The 17,842-nt window shown below is 38.4% G+C and overlaps 1 protein-coding gene across 1 annotated transcript in view; it reads right to left on the reverse strand.

Moving 5' to 3' along the window:
• LOC139585481 (cohesin subunit SA-2-like) overlaps positions 1-17,842 on the reverse strand; it is a 57,909-nt gene that overhangs the window by 39,835 nt on the left and 232 nt on the right. Inside the window, exons 2-11 of the mRNA XM_071418261.1 lie at positions 17,650-17,818; positions 13,152-13,236; positions 12,389-12,535; positions 10,818-10,914; positions 9,726-9,802; positions 5,696-5,767; positions 3,684-3,888; positions 2,466-2,617; positions 1,146-1,219; positions 596-719 (exon numbers count right to left, since the gene is read on the reverse strand). Coding sequence (XP_071274362.1) covers positions 596-719; positions 1,146-1,219; positions 2,466-2,617; positions 3,684-3,888; positions 5,696-5,767; positions 9,726-9,802; positions 10,818-10,914; positions 12,389-12,535; positions 13,152-13,236; positions 17,650-17,693 — 1,077 coding nt within the window. The 5' untranslated portion in view covers positions 17,694-17,818. The remainder of the gene's footprint in view (positions 1-595; positions 720-1,145; positions 1,220-2,465; positions 2,618-3,683; positions 3,889-5,695; positions 5,768-9,725; positions 9,803-10,817; positions 10,915-12,388; positions 12,536-13,151; positions 13,237-17,649; positions 17,819-17,842) is intronic.

Raw genomic sequence — 17,842 nt, forward strand, 5'->3', positions numbered from 1 at the left:
ACTGACTTCTTTTGGCTTTTGTTTGGGTGGTATTTGGAGGATTTTTAAAAGTGCCTCTACTCAAAAGAAAAAATAAACTATAAGGAAAAGAAGAAAACCCTTTGAGAAATGGCTGGATTTCCTGTAAATATCTTCTGTATCTGTCTAACTCCAATAAGAAATGCAACATTGAAGACTATTCTACTACAATAGAATTGTAGTAGACAATATTTATTTGTTTATTTGTTATAAATCTAAACAAAATTTTAAATGTCGACCAAGCCTAAAAGCAGAATTTCAGTCAACATTTAACCGTCTCAAAAGATATAAACCATTTTACATTTCAGAAATAACTCCCAATTCAGTGACATATAAATATAACTGCACATACAGGGATTCACACAGAACTGGAAAAAACGTTCAGTGTTATTTAGTGTTAAAATGGCTTTTAAAATATCACCTGAAATGGGGAAGAAAGTAAATTCTTATTGTACCACCACAGTATTAAACATCTACTCTCAAGAATTTAAATGCTAGGATTCTTTCAAAAAAAAATTTAAAATAAGAGAACTAATGTACTGCCCTAGGCAAAAAAAAAAACCCAATTAAACTTTACCTTATCATAGAGCATCCATCCAACATATTTTAAGTAGCTATCATTCAAAAAAGCATCTGGGTATGTTTTAATCCAGCTGCCAATTTCTTCCATGCAAGTTGCTCTGATCTCAGGGATAACATCACTGTGAAATTATAAAATTGTAATATTAATACATTAAAAATTAATTTTAAAACCAATTATATTATTTGCAATATTTTTATGTTCTGGAATTTCAAAAGCATGTATAATTCAAAATAGTCTAAGTATCTTCATATTAATATTATAAGTTATTCTTCAATCAGTACATAGACCACTTTTAGCTACAAACTATTTTGCAATTCTGGATATCTTCTCATTCACAAATACACTGCTCTACAGCCAGCAGGAAGAACTGAAAGAACACACTAGAGATGTCCTCTTGGAAACCCAGATTCTTAAAAATAATTTAACTGCTACACTTTCCTTGACACCATCAGTGCCTCCAGGATGTTTAACTTGATTCTCCTATCTGTACAATCTGAGCAGGAGTTTCTGGGGAATGCAGATACAGCTTTATTTTCACTCTTACCGGTAACGGGTTAGAAACGTCCCTTTGAAAATAGCATTCATCATGTTCTGTATCTCTAGAAGCTTATGCTCATACTGAAATACAAAGAGAACTGAATGTTAATATTGGTCCCACAATTCACTACACATGAAGAATTTTCATCAGGGCCCTTGGAATACACTTTGATGCAAACTACTGGTGCTTACCAATAAAATGAGGAGTCTGTATCTGCACTAGCAACTGGCCTTTTTGTGGCTACATCCTGAGGAAAGAATTATTGGATACCAACTGCTAGCCTTGGGAAACAAGCTACTTGTTTGATACAGTGAGTCTTGATCTATCAGAAATCACACAGAAAGATACAGCACAACTATTAAGCGATCCTCACATACAGATCCAAATTCTCTCTTCATGTACTTGAACAGAGATGGAAAAAAGGCAGACAAAGAAATTTTCAAAATACACAATGAGCCTATTAAAAAACTGGATCCTGAAAATGTAGGTAGGAATTTCTGAAAATCCAAGTCAACAAATAAAAATATTCTCTCATCAACAACATCAGGAAGGGTGAGAGGTTTGGGTTTTCCCTCCAACACACCTATTTCCTCTGTCTTTGCTGTAAGATCAGACTTACAATGACACTAAAATATCCTGTCTCACCCAAACACTCCTCCCCACAAAAAGGGTATTGTCTCAGAAAAGCCCACAAACACCTAAAACTCAGAACAGAGATAAGTGATTCTAAGGTCAGGAGACAAGGAACTATACCTGATGTTCATTCACCAAGTCACCCTCTCCCTCAAGCCAAAGTTATTTTTTAGAGTTATAGCTCTGCCCCTGAGAGCTGAAAAGGAGCTGTCTTTGAGCAGGGAAGAAACAACAGAAACTGAAAAGCAAAAATGATACAGGACATCCCTGAAGTTCAATCCATTTTTATAATTAATTACTTACATAGAGATGACACTTAACCTGTGTCCCTTTTGATTCGTCACTAAAATTTGGGTTTGTAACTTGTAGAAACCTATACAAAACTGCACTCCCACAACACCAGAGCTACTGAGACAATTAAATTTGTGTATAAATCTGTATTTGTGTGAAGATGAAGGGCTAATGATGCCAATTTAGAAAAGCAACCAGTAGGTGAGACATCACAGGTTAACAGTACAGAGGGCAGTTTTTACCTCAGTCATGTTTGTACCACTTAACCCAGCCAGTCACACCTGCTCTGCACCATGCATTAAATAAACATATAAACCTCAGAGAATTGCCGGGACCCAAAAGCAAGCAGCCAGTAATCCTTTTATACTTTCACAAATCTCCCAAACAAGACATTTCCCTAACCTCTTTCCTTTTTCTCTCTAGTTGATCAAGTCTGTAACTGGTCCTCTTGCCACTTAGCCTCTTCTTCTCCACCTCATACAATCTTTGAGCATTGTGCTTGTTGACATCAAGGTTCAGATGGACACTTACAACTGCTGTCAGAAGTTTCATTGCTAAAAAAGAAACAAACCCAGTACAATTAGCTTAGCTCAGAGATATGCAGCATAAATATATTCACCACTTTACCACAAAAAGGATATCGTTAGCCAAATCCAGCTTATATAGAAAATATGAACACTACTAGATTATAGTAATTTGCTTTAAAATACAGTGTTTATTTTAAAGGCAGACAATGATCAGAAAGGGAAAATTAACTTCTATTTCTGGTGATTTAAAACTTTTGGTCAGAGTTCTGGTCAGAGAAGTAATTTACTGGGCAACTCTCTTGTAAGTTTATGTAACTGACTTTTCTGCAAAAGAATCTAGAATTGTGGAACAGCTGATTGTTGGTAATCAAAAAGAAAAAAAATGTAAAAACAGTGAGGCTGCCTCAGAAATTGCTGGGAATCTTAATATACTACTGGAATGGATAAAAATTCACGTTCCTTTAAGGATTGCTGGATGGTTTGAACAGATTTCAAGTCAGTTTTTTGAGCCCTCAAAGCAAACAGCGTACTTTAGAATAAATTATACTTTAAGTGCTCTTTGCATGGCAAAGAGGGTATTTACTGGCTTTAGGGGAAAAAAGTAGTAGCTTTAGTACCATCACACTGCATGAAACAAAAAGGTGTAATTAGCAACGTTCTTTTCTTGCACAGAGACCACAAGAATAGCAGTTCTCCAAAGGAAGCTTTTTAAGGTGAAGCATCTACTGCAACCTCATCACATTAGTTAGTGGAGGGAGAAAAACAACAAAAAACTGTGAAAAATCAGTTACTGAAAAATATAATACTCAGAACAGCAAAATTCTGAAGTCAGTCATGTCAGGCATTAAAGATTTCTTTATAAAGAAAAATTATGTTAGATCCATCACATTTAAAGCATTCAAATTCAATTCAGATACACAGGGGAACAAACAGTTTATATTACAGACATTCATATAACATATACTAGGAGGAAGGTACTCTCAGTGCATAAGAGAACTGCTCCAGTAAACAGCTTTTCAATTTAGAGCAGTTTTGTTAGTACACAAGTCAATAGAACTCAGCACCTCTAGAGCAACTCTGCAAGTGATTTTACCTGCCAAAGTGCTTGTGTGCCTGAATGCTCTGACCATGGAATCTGCTAACCCTGTAAGCAGCGAGATGATGGTGTCCATCAAGTAGTTATCATACAGGATGCTGCACTGGCACTGCTGGACAAGCACTGCAATGAATTCACAGAAATTGGCCTTGAACTTCTTCCAATAGGGCCCCGTTCTGATCAGCGGGTAGTCTTCATTGTCCTGCACAAGAGAGACAAGTTGAGAGAAAACACACTAATTAGTTCTGCTTGTGCATTCCCATATCTCCCACTGAACATCAGAGAGAGTTCTGCTGGCAGACAGTTTCACTTCATCCCCCATAACTTTTTTCATGGCTAGTATTCCAAAGTAAGGACAAGCAACTAGGATACAAGCAAGCAGAGAGAGAAAATAGCTTTATTTGCGCTACACTGTCATAACAGCTCACTTTTGAAACAATGTAAGCAAGGTAACTGTGAACAGACAGGAGGGAGAAAGTGTGTGAAGGCAGAGCAGAGTAAGTAACTTTCACTGGCATAAACCATGAGCACTCCTGGCTTATTCTACTTTCTCACAGGTAGCAGTGCTTCCCCACTTCCCCATCCTTCCTCTTCCTGCAAAAGTATGGTAAAATGAAGTAATGAAAAGTGGAGAAAATGAAGTAAGTGAAAAGTGGAGTAAGTGAAAAGTGGAGACAATGAAGTAAGTGAAAAGTGGAGACAAACAACTCTGGCATGAACAGGGCAGGACTGTTTGCCTCAGCAGCACTGCCAGCTTGAGCACTTTATCAGGCTAAAGCTCAATGCCACTCATTCACCTATACCATCTGCACCTGGGTCTCCAAAAACCCCCACAGAAACAGTAAATGCACGATACCTTTGACACTATGCAAAAAGAAAGTTACAATAAAAACATAAGTGTCCACAGTATGGTTGATACCGCCAGGAGGAAAGCAGAGGGAAAGTGAAATGACTTCTCACACGAAGTAGTGGAAAGCACACTAGACAGACTTTGTAAATGGCAGCCTCAGACAGTGTGAACATTTCATGTACACCTCAGAGATCCCAGGAATGGCTCAGAATATGAATTTGCATCTTCATAGCTTCCAGGTGTGAGTGGGGTCAAGGAACTCCAAAACTTCACTCACTGTGGAAAACCTCTTCCTGAAGGCTGGCCACTGCTCAGCTGGTCCTTCACCAGTGGGCAATCACCTTCTCAGCCCCATTCTAACACAGCATCACACTCAGCATAACCTCCCGTGCTTCTACAGTACACTTCATGCTCTTCTCTTGTAACTAAGTTTCCAATGCATAGGGACTGCTGCTTTCTTTAATGAGAAGTGTAAATACAGAATGATCACAGGGCTGGCTGCAACCCAAAGCACATCAGGAATTTGGAATATGCTCCTGACCAGGGTCTAAGAGTCAGTTCAGAGCCTAACAGTAGCAGCAAGTGCCAAAACAGAAAGGTAAGTTTCCAGCAAGCCTCATTTAATGCTCCTTGATCATGACATGGACAGTAGAAAGACCATCTACAACTTCATGAAATACCTACTTTATCACCATAGCTTACTCCTCAGTCTGAAAATCAGCACAAAATACAGAAAGACTTCTGACTTTTTAAGAGCATTTCTACTGCCCATGTTTTTCACACTGGGATACTCTTTAATGGTAACATGCACACTCTGTAACCATACACACAACATGAAGGGCACACCACCTAAATTAAGGCACCACCTAAATTAACTTGGGATTCCCTTAGGTTCCTTTCATAACCACTAGAGAAATAACTCTGCTTCCAGAAATCAAGTCAGATTAGGCCCTTAACACAGGTTCTTCCAGAGAACTATTCAAATCACTCAACAGAGCGATGTGAGCTCCTGCTTTGACTCAACCAGGAAATGTTTCCTTCTTTCATACAGAGTTTACAAAAAGAGAAGAAAGTCAAAATGAAGTGCCAACAAGGAGTTAAGATAAATTCCCCACAGAAAAAGCTATACTATAGTTGTGGGAAACAACAACAGCCCTACCATGTCCATTGGCCAAGTAACTGTCAGGATCCAAGGATAAGCGATGAATTTCTTATACTGCAACCCAGTTTCCTGTAATGCAGGAGACAAAATTTTGAAAGCTTGTTAATGAAACGGCACAGATAATTCATAGACAAAAGCATTACAAAACATGCAACGTATTTCAAAGGCCATTAGAACTTCAGCCAATGTGTGCTACAGGTGGCCCACACAAGCCAAAATACTACAAAAAACCTAAATCCTTCTCATCTGGGTTTTGTTGGCTTTTTTATTTAATAACCACTGACAGAAGACAGATACACTTTTATCTAAAGTTTGAGTTGCCTTGTTACTAATATAAGACAACTTATTTCCAAAAATTTATACGCAAACATATACAAAATATAACCTTCATTATTAATTCTGAGATAAGGCTCCTGAGCAAGTCTAAGTACATAACCCTTTTCAATGTTTGGTACCTAGATGTAAAATATCCAAACCCTAAAAAAAACATTCTGAGGTTTTCAAATTGGAGAGAAATGTTTTCATCACCAGCGTGACTTGATTCAAAGATGTTTTCTCAACTCTGCAATTATTCCAAAACAAAAGGCATTAAATCTAGAGTTCTTTATCAGGTTCAGTGAAGCACAAGTATTTCTACCCCATATAGCTGTAGAGTTAAGCACCGAAGTTAACTCTTTCCTTCCTAAATGTCTGAGCAACAAAATGGGAAAGAAAAACTACATAAGAACAAAGAACTGCAAGAAGTAAATGTCATAAACAGGAACAAAAGCAGAAGAAACAGATTACCTTAAAATAGAAGAAAAACAAAAAACAGTGTAAAGACAAGACTGTCTCATCACTGAGGAATACCATGGCTCACAAAGACAAAAAAAATTACTCAATGACCATATTAAAGCCATTCTCTGCTTCCAACACCAGTACAAGTTTTCGCAGAATTACAGAAAGACTGAAATTGAGAAGGACTCTCTGAGATCTTCTAATCCAACCCTACCTGCTCAAGCAAGGTCAGTCAGCATAGGTGGTCCAGTGCTGTGTGCAACCAGCTCTCAACACCTGGAAATGTGGTTAGCATAAACTAATGCAATTTTAAGAGGCAAGCAGCCCTTCTCTGTGACCAAGCAGGTCACATATTCATTCCCTTTCCCTCATTACCAGGCCCTGAAGTTCTGTGAACCAAGCAGACAAATCAAACAGATTAACTTCCCTCCCTCACAGTCTCACTGTTCCTGGGGACCAGACCAATCACTCCCTTCCTTACCAAGCCTGTGGTGGCAATGACTCAGTCAGAGAACAGGGAAGCATCACAGCACCCAGAGCACTGTCAACAAAATCAAGGTACTGCAAGGTCTAACTGGTGAACTCTGACCACAACTCCTGCTGGACAGTGAGACCTGAACTATATTATACATTCTATATTATGCTATTATACTGATTCTGCTTATAGAAATCCTGTGCCATTTTAATCATAAATTCTGCTCTATACTAATAATAACATACTGTTAAGAAATAAAGCTTTAATTTTTAACTACAATTGGTGCCATCATCATTCTGTCAAGGATCCCTCAAAGTAAACATCTTTTCCCTCAGCGTCAGGTGATGCCATGAGCAGTCAAATAATATCTGCAGAGACTGCACCACCTCTCTGGGCAACCTGCTTGATCATTCTCTCAGTAGAAGTTTTCTTGTGTTCAGGTAAAATTCTGTCCATTTTAGTTTGCACCCACTGCCTGTCTTGGCTCGCCTTTGCGCTCACCATCTCACTACACACCGCTGAGTGGAGCTGTGCTTCCTCCTTGTCCTTCTGTCACATCAGGTATTTTATGGGCCAGACTCCTTTGAGCCAGCCTCTTTCCAGACTGAACAGGCTCAACTCCCTCAGCCTCTTCCCATATCAAAGATCATAAATCATCTTTGTGGCCCTTCACTGGCCTCACTCCAGTAAACCCATCTCTCTCTTGTTCTGCAATGTCCAAATCTTGACTCAGCACTCCAGATGAGTCTCAGTAGTATGAGCAGAGAGGAAAAATCATCCCCCATGACCTCCTGACAATGCTCTGCCTAAGGTAGGCCAGGAGGTTGTTGGTCAACTTTGCAGCAAGGGTGAGTTGCTGGCTCGTGTCAATTTTGTCACCCACACCAAGAGCTGCTTTCCAGTCTACCAGCCCCCAATGTGTAGTGGTGCACAGGGTTATTCATTCCCAGGTTCCTAGGGCTTCCTGTTGTAGAACTTCATGAGGTTCCCCCCTGCCAAACTCTCCAGTCTGTTGAGAGTCCCTCTGAACAGCAGAACAACCACCTGATTTGGCAGCTAATCCTCCCCATTTTGCATCATCTGAAAATTTGCTAAGAGTAAACTCTGCCTCAGTGTCCAGGTCATTATTAAATATGTAAAACAGCATTGGCTACAATATCAAGCTGGGGTTCAGCACTAGTGACTAGCCTCCAAATGGACCTTTTGCCACTGATCATTTCCCCACAGGCCTGGTTGTTCCACCAGTTTTCAGTCCACCTCACTGACCACTTAACTAACTCATACTTCACCACCATGACCATGAGGATGTTAGGAATTCTTTTCTTGCCATACTGAACTCTATTAACATTTCCCACTAACATTAGTAAGAATTCTGAGAGGAAGTACTGGTGCAAGGATATAGTGCTGCACTTAATTAACAGCAATGCCATGGTTGAATCATTGAAATCATCAAGAATAAACCCTCTGAATGCTAGAAACAAAGAATAAAAATTCAAAGGCAAGATGATGTTAAGCAAATATCTGGCAATATTCTCCACTCTCATTAGTACTTTCACTATTACTGTAATTCGTTTTTAAAAAATGTTTTTGAAATCCCTGTAGTCCCACACAGCACTCCTCCTCGACTAACTTAAACCACTAACTTACAATTCCATCTTATTTATGGAAAAGATAAGAGAGAACTCACTTTCTTTACAGAGCATAGAGAATACAACTTCTAAGGCAACTGCAGAACCTGCCTTTTTGCCCATGAGGACAGGTGAAAAGGTTACAGAGCTGTAATATTTCCAGGCTGATGGTAAAAGTAATCACATCTTTGTATCTGCCAGAGTGCCTGCACTGTCATGAGTGTTATTCAGGGCTAATTTAGTTGGCAAAGAAGTGCCAGACTACTAATTCATATGGCCAGACACACAGAGGTTCATTTCTGTCAAAAAATTAGCCCAAGTGCTACTACACTTCTAAAAATGAAGAAAACCATGTTGGCAAATTCATTCTCTGTGGGAATTTCTATAGCAGCTGGTCTTTGAGAGATGCTCAATTAAAACAAGGCTGATGGCTGCTGCTTGACAAATCAATTCAGAAGTGACAAATATAAGGGAAAAAAGCATGGAAGCAACTGTGAAAGCACGGCAGAAAATTTAATGTTGCCATAATTAGTCAAGGAGCAGTCAAGCAGTGAAACAGCATTGTAAAGCTACGTACCTTTCTTAACAATCCCCAAGAAATTAAATACTCACTACTGTTTTCACAATTATTTAAAAATCTGAAACACATTTTTCTTCTTTCATATGATGTAATACAGTTATTAAAAATCATAATTGTCAGTAAAGAAGAAAGAACATTTTCAAATAAAATATCAGCTAAAAATATCTTTGAATTAATTCATCAGTAATCCATATTAGTATTTTTTAAAGGACCTATCAACCAAATACCAAAGGAGCCATTTAGCTGCTGCAGTGCTGGGTTATATCTACATCTCTAAAGTCATTATCAAAAGAACTCCTAAGAGAAAGACTCAGGAAGGCTGCAGTCAGACAGCCCTAGTAAAACTCTCAAAATAAAACTTAACTTAAAAAAAAATCTGCTGCTGCTGCTGCTAAAATGGGTCATTACGACAACAAATTTCTCTTGCAAAAAAACAGATTTATTTTACTAAATTAATGCAGTGGTACAGAGCTCCTGATAAGCAACAGGAATTCCATTCAGGTTGGCTATTAAGGTAGAGACTTATTGTTTATATTAAAAAGACATGCAAAATAAAGTAGCACCTACCTTATCAAAGGTCTCTGTCATTTTTTGCATGACATCTTTCTTGTACAAACTTTGAAACATCTCTGCTGTTACCATGCCTAAAAAAAAGTAGTGTTTTAAAAAGAATTACTGACAACTCCATAACATTAATCAAGTCCAAACCACAGCAAGAACTTTATTAAATTTAGAAACACTGAAGACAGGGGAATTCTCTTTTATGTATGTACACTGGTTCAGGCAACATATACAGAAAAGGATACATAAATTAATTTATAGGAAAAAGTATTGATGAACCAAAACTGAAATTCCCATTAGAGAAGTCTGCTCTGTGCTGTCTGGAAAGGCTGTTTTCTCTGTTCATTCATTTACTTCAAGGATTGACTAAAATTTTGCCCACAGGTCAAAACAAGTCAAAAACCCCAAAGTATTTCTCATAAGAGAAGGCATATTAGTCAAAGACCTAGAGGGGAAAAAAAAGAGATATGTAAAAAGTATGTTTCTAGCTGCTTAAATACACTCAGAAGTTTCAAACTAATAGGACAGTCTTCTTAAATCTCTTACTTGCCATCCTGAAGCATTTCACTAGCAGACTGTCCCCAGAAGGCAGTGCTTCAATATTTGTTATGAAACAGACAGATTCAAAACTCTCTAGTAAAAGCAACTGCAATGAGGCAAGAGATTGCTTTTCTAGTCACCAAAGCAGGCAGCTGAATTTGCTAGCTGGTTATTTTCAAGCAAGGATACTAGCAAAACAAAAGATACCAAGAAATACAAAACAAATGCCAACTGAAACATTGGATTTTAATTAGAATAGTCATCAAAAGCACTGTCCCTATGTGAGGATTCTCCAAAGCAATGTGACATGCCACTTCAGAAACCTGACCCTGCAAACCTTGTTCAAATACAACTCTCAGAGCTGGAATGCTGCTAGCACAAAGAATTTAACCAGCAGCATTCTTTCCTATTTTGCCTGCCCATCTGGAGTTCGTCTTAATGAACAGTACAGATCATAAGTTCATGATTTACTGCAGAGAAAAATTCCATTTCAAAAAGCACACTTCAGACTCCTCTCACACACAGGCAGTGGAAGGGGCTGTGAAGAAGGTAAATTACCTTGACAGCCTGAGCACTGAATGAAGAAGTTGATGAGATCCAGAAGTGCCACATTTCTGTCTTGTTTATAAGCTTCAACCCAGTCAACTACTACAGACTAGAACAAATTAAAGAAGCTCATTAGTCAGGAGATGAAGACAGTTTGCTGCACTCCACTGAAGATACCCACAATAAAGACAAAACTAACACTGCTCCATCTCCATTAAATTACAAAACCAAGAATAAACTCCAAGAAATTCTCTTCCATTTCTAGTAGTTCTAAAAGACTCTTTCAAGTCTTAAACTGCTTTAGACAATGTAGTTTTTCACAGATGCTTTGCTTCCTGTTAACAGGGAAAATTACCACAGTTTTAATAAATGTAATATAAAGAAAAATAAAAAAGTTGTCCTCCTGAGTTCTTGATTGCACTGAGGTAACAATTTAATTTAAAAACAAAGAAATAAACACAAACAACAAAAAAATCCAAACACACATTTAGCCTCTGCACCATCTAATAACTAGTATTAAGTCCTACCAGCAATTTACCCTGGAAGTTCTCTTTTTCTCTAGGACTATGATTTGTGCAGAAGGCTTGAAACAGTTCACATACTAACATAAGCCAAAAAAACTACTCCAGATGTCATTTCTAGGGCAGTACAGCCTACAGCCTGTAAGTGACATGGGTCTCCTGGGACAACCCATCCAGGCTTCAACCCACCAGTAGCTCCACACAGGTCTAACAAATTCCAGCAGCAACAGAACTCAAGCCCTGCTGCCTTTCCAAGACCTTCCCATGATGATTGGCACAGCAGAAGCCAACCTCTTCAGGAAGCTCTACTGAAGTTACCTCAGCTGTAGCACGAAGATTTCACATCCAAAATATAAATGTACTTTTCATGCATGTGCATACACACACACACTCTCTTTGCTTACAAACACTACACACCAGAGACATATCTATAACTGTACATAAAAATATTTGGGTCTCCAGATTTTCATATACATATACAAAGATAATATATACATGTGCTCACAGAATATGGGGAGGTGGGCTTCCTCACATTGAAGAAAATTGCTAACTATATAGATGAACAGGGAACCTGGCTATTATGCAAGCTGCTGGCAAACTGCATTGGAATGAAGGTAAATGATTAACAGATCAAGGCAAGCGCACGGGGGAAAAGGAAAAAAGGGGGAAAAGGGGGAAAAAAGAAAAATGAAAAAAAAAGAAGAAAAAGAAAAAAAAGAAAAACCTGATTTTTCAGAATTCTGGACAACTAAAATTTGCTATTGATGAATCTTTTCCACATTTTTTAAAATAATTATCTTTTTGTATATTAAGGCATTGTAGACTGGTTTCGGTACAATTTCCTTCCTCTTTTTAAATATCTGACAGCTACCTCTTCACTAATTTCTTGAAGCTTCAATATATTCTTTCCAAGAGCCACACTCACAGCAGTTTTCCAATCAAAAATGTTTCTTCCCCAGCTAAACCAAAATTTAAATGTTCCACAGTACAAATAATGGAAATGACCACTGTTTATTCATCTTCCCTCCACCAAATGCTTTCAGAACTCAGTGCTGGGAATACCTGCATGGCCTGCTTCCCCATGCTAACCACTTCAAACAAGGTAACTGCCTCAACCACTTCTCCATTCTGCAGCTGGCTCACTCTTCTGCTAGCAGGAGAATTCCTCCTGATGTTTTCACACTGCTCTCGGACCTTCCGCTTCTCTCTCTGAAACAAGTCAAACACAGTGTGTGAGAAAACACAACCCACAACAGGCATTCACAGACACGAGTTTATTTCACTCTTACTGTAAACACTTCTCCAGGCTGCTCAGTTTTATGCCCCACAGACCCCAACAATTCCTCACCAAATACGACCATACTAAAAGGAATGAAAGTAAGGATTTACCAGTTTGAATTTTACTCTCAACAATGAGTCATAAACATAGGAAGATGTAACGGGAAAGAAGTTTTTGTACAGTTGCACACTACCCAGAAGGCAGTTTTCAGTGGCAGCTGTAATTTCTGAATAACAGAAAGCAAGCACAGAAGCTCTTCTACATCTTTTTCCTCACAGGTTAAACTGACTACCTGCAAATTAACATTGGTGGCACACAAAGCACAGAAAGGAAGAGCAATGGTGAAATGAACTGACCACTCAAAAGCCAGCATTGAGGCTTTGCTGCCAATGGAATTTTAGGGTCAAGCTGTATCCAGTGACCAGCTTTTAGATGCATTGTGATTGCTGCATGCAGTACTCAATTTTGTAACAACTGAACGAGACACAAAATAAACTCCACAATTTAAAAGAATTAAAACTTTTAAAAGTTTTAAAATTAACTTACTGGTGTTTTCAGGTTGCCATTTCTCACACAGGTGCCATTCTGAGCAGGAGACTCAGGCACAGTCTCATCATGGACAGCATTCTCTCTAAGGTGCAATTAAAAAAAAGATTGAAGGAGTTAGCAGCAAGCACTCAGAACTACACACTTCAGGACAAAGCCAGAAGAAAAGCAAATACATGCATTTCAGGATTTTTAATTTGTTGTTTGGAACTGGTGACATTTTTTCACTAAAACCAAACAGCTAACTTTAAAAGTACAACAGAAATTTGGGGCCTTTTTCAGAGTATTGGCTTTCCTGTAAGATATGCAGATAATTAGAAAACCAGCAAAGCTATCAAAGGTATCAAGGAAGTATAAAGTAAGTAAATGAAACAGAAAGCTGACATTGACTTAATGCAGCCTTTGTTGACTTAAGAGCTTTGCACCATGAACCAGTAACACAAGTAGGCATTCACTCTGTGGGTGCCCTAAGCTAAACAAGGCAGCAACATTTGATGTGTTGACATTTTAAAATGAGAAGAAGAAATTGGTTTACTTTGTTTATTAAACATGCTAAAGAAAAAAGACACATAAAAAACTTCATTTTCAAGTCATTGCTAATATCATGGAGGAACAATTGTATAAAGAAAGATGCACCTTCTGGGAGATCTGAAGCCATACATTTATCTGCAATGAAACCATGTCATTTTTCATCATTCCCAACGCTAACAATGTGCTTTGCCAAAGGTCATGTTTGATTAGATGAGCTGGATCCCACTTGTGCAGCAGGTCCAGCACAGGAAGCTGGCTGCAATGGCCTCCTTTAAACTACAGTGGCCAGGACATGAAGCCAGTTGACTTGTACTACAGGAAGGCACAGAAAGAAAGTAAATATGAGAGTGTACAATTACTTCTATTTTCTTGATACTACTGCAACAAGAGCGTGTACTAACACAAGTGACCACTTTACAAACAAAAAAAAAATAGTGTGTTACACTATCAGATACCATCAACTCTCCAGTATCCAGTGTTGGCTAACACAGATGGAGAATTGAGCTGGCTCTGCATCCATGTTCTATGGATGCAGAGCCAGCTCAAATCCACCTACATTTATCAATGCCAGATAAGCATTTTTATCATTCTTCTTCCCACAATTGTTTTGCAAAGCAAATTCTGAGACTGAATAACATCAACTGCAGGACCAAGGTCACAACATTATTTTGTTGGTAAGAGCAGACAGATTTTATTTAAATATGTCTCTGTTTACTTTTTGATCTACTGAGACACTTCAAGAAATGATGTAGAATAAGGCTTCCAAAGACTCGAATAAAAATTCTACAGAAATATAAAATTGCACAAAAATATATAAAATTTCTAAATACAATTATGCATATGCTTACCTTCTTTACAGAGAAATGAAAGTCAAATTCCCTTAATTACTCGCTATAGAAAAGTTTGAAACATGCCAAAGTGTTTGATAGATGGAAGGAAAGAAAATAATTCAGGATGAACCAATCCTAATACCAACTGTGTGGACTTCTGCATGTAAAGAGTGGGATAAACTATAGCTCCCAGCTCAGTCAGTATTCTATAAGAAATCATTCACAAAATTTTTCAATTGTCTTCTTTGATTTAAAATTGCAAGCCACAGAGATTAAGTAGCCCAAGCACTACTGGAGACTTCCCAGCTGAAAAGAACAAACAGCAAGGAACAGCAATATGCATTGCTTCTCTGATGCCAGTTTGCTCTTCTCAGATCCTTCTACAGAGCACAAAACCAAAAAGAATCCAAACATGTTTGGCAAGGAGCTGTTTCTCCTATGTGATTTAATCCTTCCACTTTTGATTTCAAAGCAGAATGCATCACTGTGGGGCTGGACTAACAGGTTTTTACTTGCACTGTTTCACAGGAGCTGCAACTCAGGTGCCAGCCAACACTGCAGTAACATGGGTTACCAGTTTCTGCATTGTACCTCAACATAACACTCAACACACCTTCAAAACCTTTTCTGAAGTGTTTACAAGTGTTTACAAGTATTCAGCAACTTACTCTATCCCAGAAAGAAAATGAATGCACTGCATTTGATTATAGCAACTATATTTGAGTCCAAGTTGGTTTAAAACATTTAAATAATTCAAAAATCAGAACTGCCACAGGACAGTTCTGTCAAGGACTTGTCTGATCACGTACTGCTTTTACTATCTCTGTGTAGAACATACTTTGAAGGTTTAATTCACGCCTCTCTTTCCTAAGAACATTCTAAAGGACAGCTCTCTGGACAGTATCTATTGGCCTTGTGCTACTTGTTTCTTTTCTTATGCCAGACAAAATGTACTTGTAGCAAAAGAGGCAAAGTAAGGAAACGCCTGGCATATGGAGCAGCATGTTACCAAAGCTCAGCAAAACCTCCAAGAGTGGGAAGACCACAGACCTACAGCTCCTTCATGCTGGGCCAAATAAACACCAAATAAAACATATCTGGGGTGAAACCTGTTACAGTAACTGTTACACAAGCAACTAAACATCTATCTTAAGCACTCAGCAAATATAACTAAGCACTAAATACTAATATTAAAAAGCCATTTAGTTTCTGAACTGTTTTGGTTACCAGTGCATTGCAGCACATAGCTATGCCTCGGGAAGCACTGGGAAACAACAGACAACTTACATAAAAGTAGAGGTTGTTTTTAAACTCAGGTACTACTAATTTTCATGTTTCTCCCTTCTCTCTCTTTTTTTTCTTTTTTTTTTTGGTGTTTATACTGGTGTTTAATACTGGTGTTTCCAGTTAGGCTATTCGTAAGGCAGGTACAAACATTTGCAGAAACTAGACCAGCACCTAGAAACTGAAGCCCATGTAACCACTGAGCAATTAAATGGGATATTTAAATGGAACTTTCATTTGCACAACTACATTTCTGTTGAAGAAACTGTTAAAAGAATTAAGATATCCTCTTATCCTCTTAAGCAAAACATAGGTATTACTGTACCTAGCTGGGGGAAGACACAGGGGTCACTTCTGCAGCAATCCCTATACGTGTCTCCATTTAACATCTCAACTATAGGAGTGCAATGGTAGGTTTGACAAATTTTGAAGTAGCTTTTTTTTTTTTTTTCTCTCCCTTTGTTATTTTACACCATGTTGAGCACTTTGCATACATTCACTGCTTCATGCACTGGAAGAAACAGCTCTCAGTTGTTTAGTTGTTTCCATCGGGAACCAGTAAGAAAGCAAAAGCAGAAGGCCATTTCTATTTCCACCTCTATACCCTGTTATGTATGGCTCAGAGACTCATTTTTACCTTGTGTTCCTGCCACAATGTTGTCCTTTCACTAACACTTGAAGTATTACTTATAAAACACTTGAAGTATGAAGGAAGCCAAGTCCCACATCTAATCCTCAGACACAATACTACTGTGATAACGTCTGAATTCAGTTTTCTTATCTTATTAAACATTTAGAATAGATCTGGTGACTCACACTTGAAAAGAAAACTACCTCTTTACCAAAGAGGAAATATATTCATTTTGTGTGTAAAAGGAACGATTAATCTGTGCTACTGAAAGAATCCTACCTGTAAACTTTTTAAATTCTAAATTTCAAAACAACTGTTTCATCTACTAGAACCAATATAAGAAGCTCCAATAAGCAACTGCCGTGTACCTGCCTAACACCTCTGAAGGTAAAAGGCTGGTTTCAGATGAAACATACTGTAATGGACACATGGGAAGCTATACATGTCATCATGGGCTACAACTCTCAGCTTCCATTAGAGCGTAATGAAGCAAAACACATGGAGCAAACAGGCCCAGAACACGACAGGATCAGAAAAGACCAGGCTGCAATGAGTTCAAAGCACACAACAGTGAACATCTAAGAAGTTTCACTCTTTGAAACCAAACAAGAAATATCTAAATGTTGTAACTTTACCTTTTATTTATTTATATTTATTCTAGTGGAACTTCTAGTTGCCATTGCATAAACAATTATATGAATACTTTATCTCATCTCAACAAACGACTTAGAAATACATTATAAATGGAAGAAGACATGATGGCTCCCTGATAAAAACAATACAAAATATACAGAAGCAATGCCCCCATCGATGCCTACAGGGAGCTTGCAGATTACTTAGCACTCTTCCCCCTCAGCATCCCCAAATTCTCCAATGAAAGGAACACACGCACTGACAATGAATCTGCCCCTTTTTTTTTTTTTTTTTTTGGTAAGATAGGGTACACATAGGCACTGCGGTGAATAAGGCACAGAAAAGCTTGCAAAGCCAAGGTCCCTGTCAAACAGCATTAAACACTACATTAAGGAGGTGCTAAATAGTACACGAAAGGAAATAAAATGAAGATATTAGCAATAAAGCACAATGCAGAGCAAACCCCTTTTTTCCCCTTTCCCCCAAGGTGACACACCACAGATTGCCGCGGTATCTGCACGGCACGAACCCGAGGGACAGCACCCGAATTTACCCACAGATTTTACAGACAACCTGCGCCAGGTCTTACTTTTGGCTGGGAAGGGTACTGGCTGCGTTGGGCTCGGCTATCATTTCCGCCACATTATTTCAGCAGCACAAGCCAGCTGTCACGGCCTTCTGAGGAAACTTCACCGAAATCGACAGTGTTAAAAACATAACAACCCTTCGGCTTTTGCGGGCGGAACAGCGGCCGAAAACTGTCAAGAAAGGCACACAAAGAG

Source organism: Agelaius tricolor, unplaced genomic scaffold (genome assembly GCF_023055355.1).
Source record: "Agelaius tricolor isolate 1412-34295 unplaced genomic scaffold, bAgeTri1.0.p SCAF_79, whole genome shotgun sequence".
Lineage (NCBI taxonomy): Eukaryota > Metazoa > Chordata > Aves > Passeriformes > Icteridae > Agelaius > Agelaius tricolor.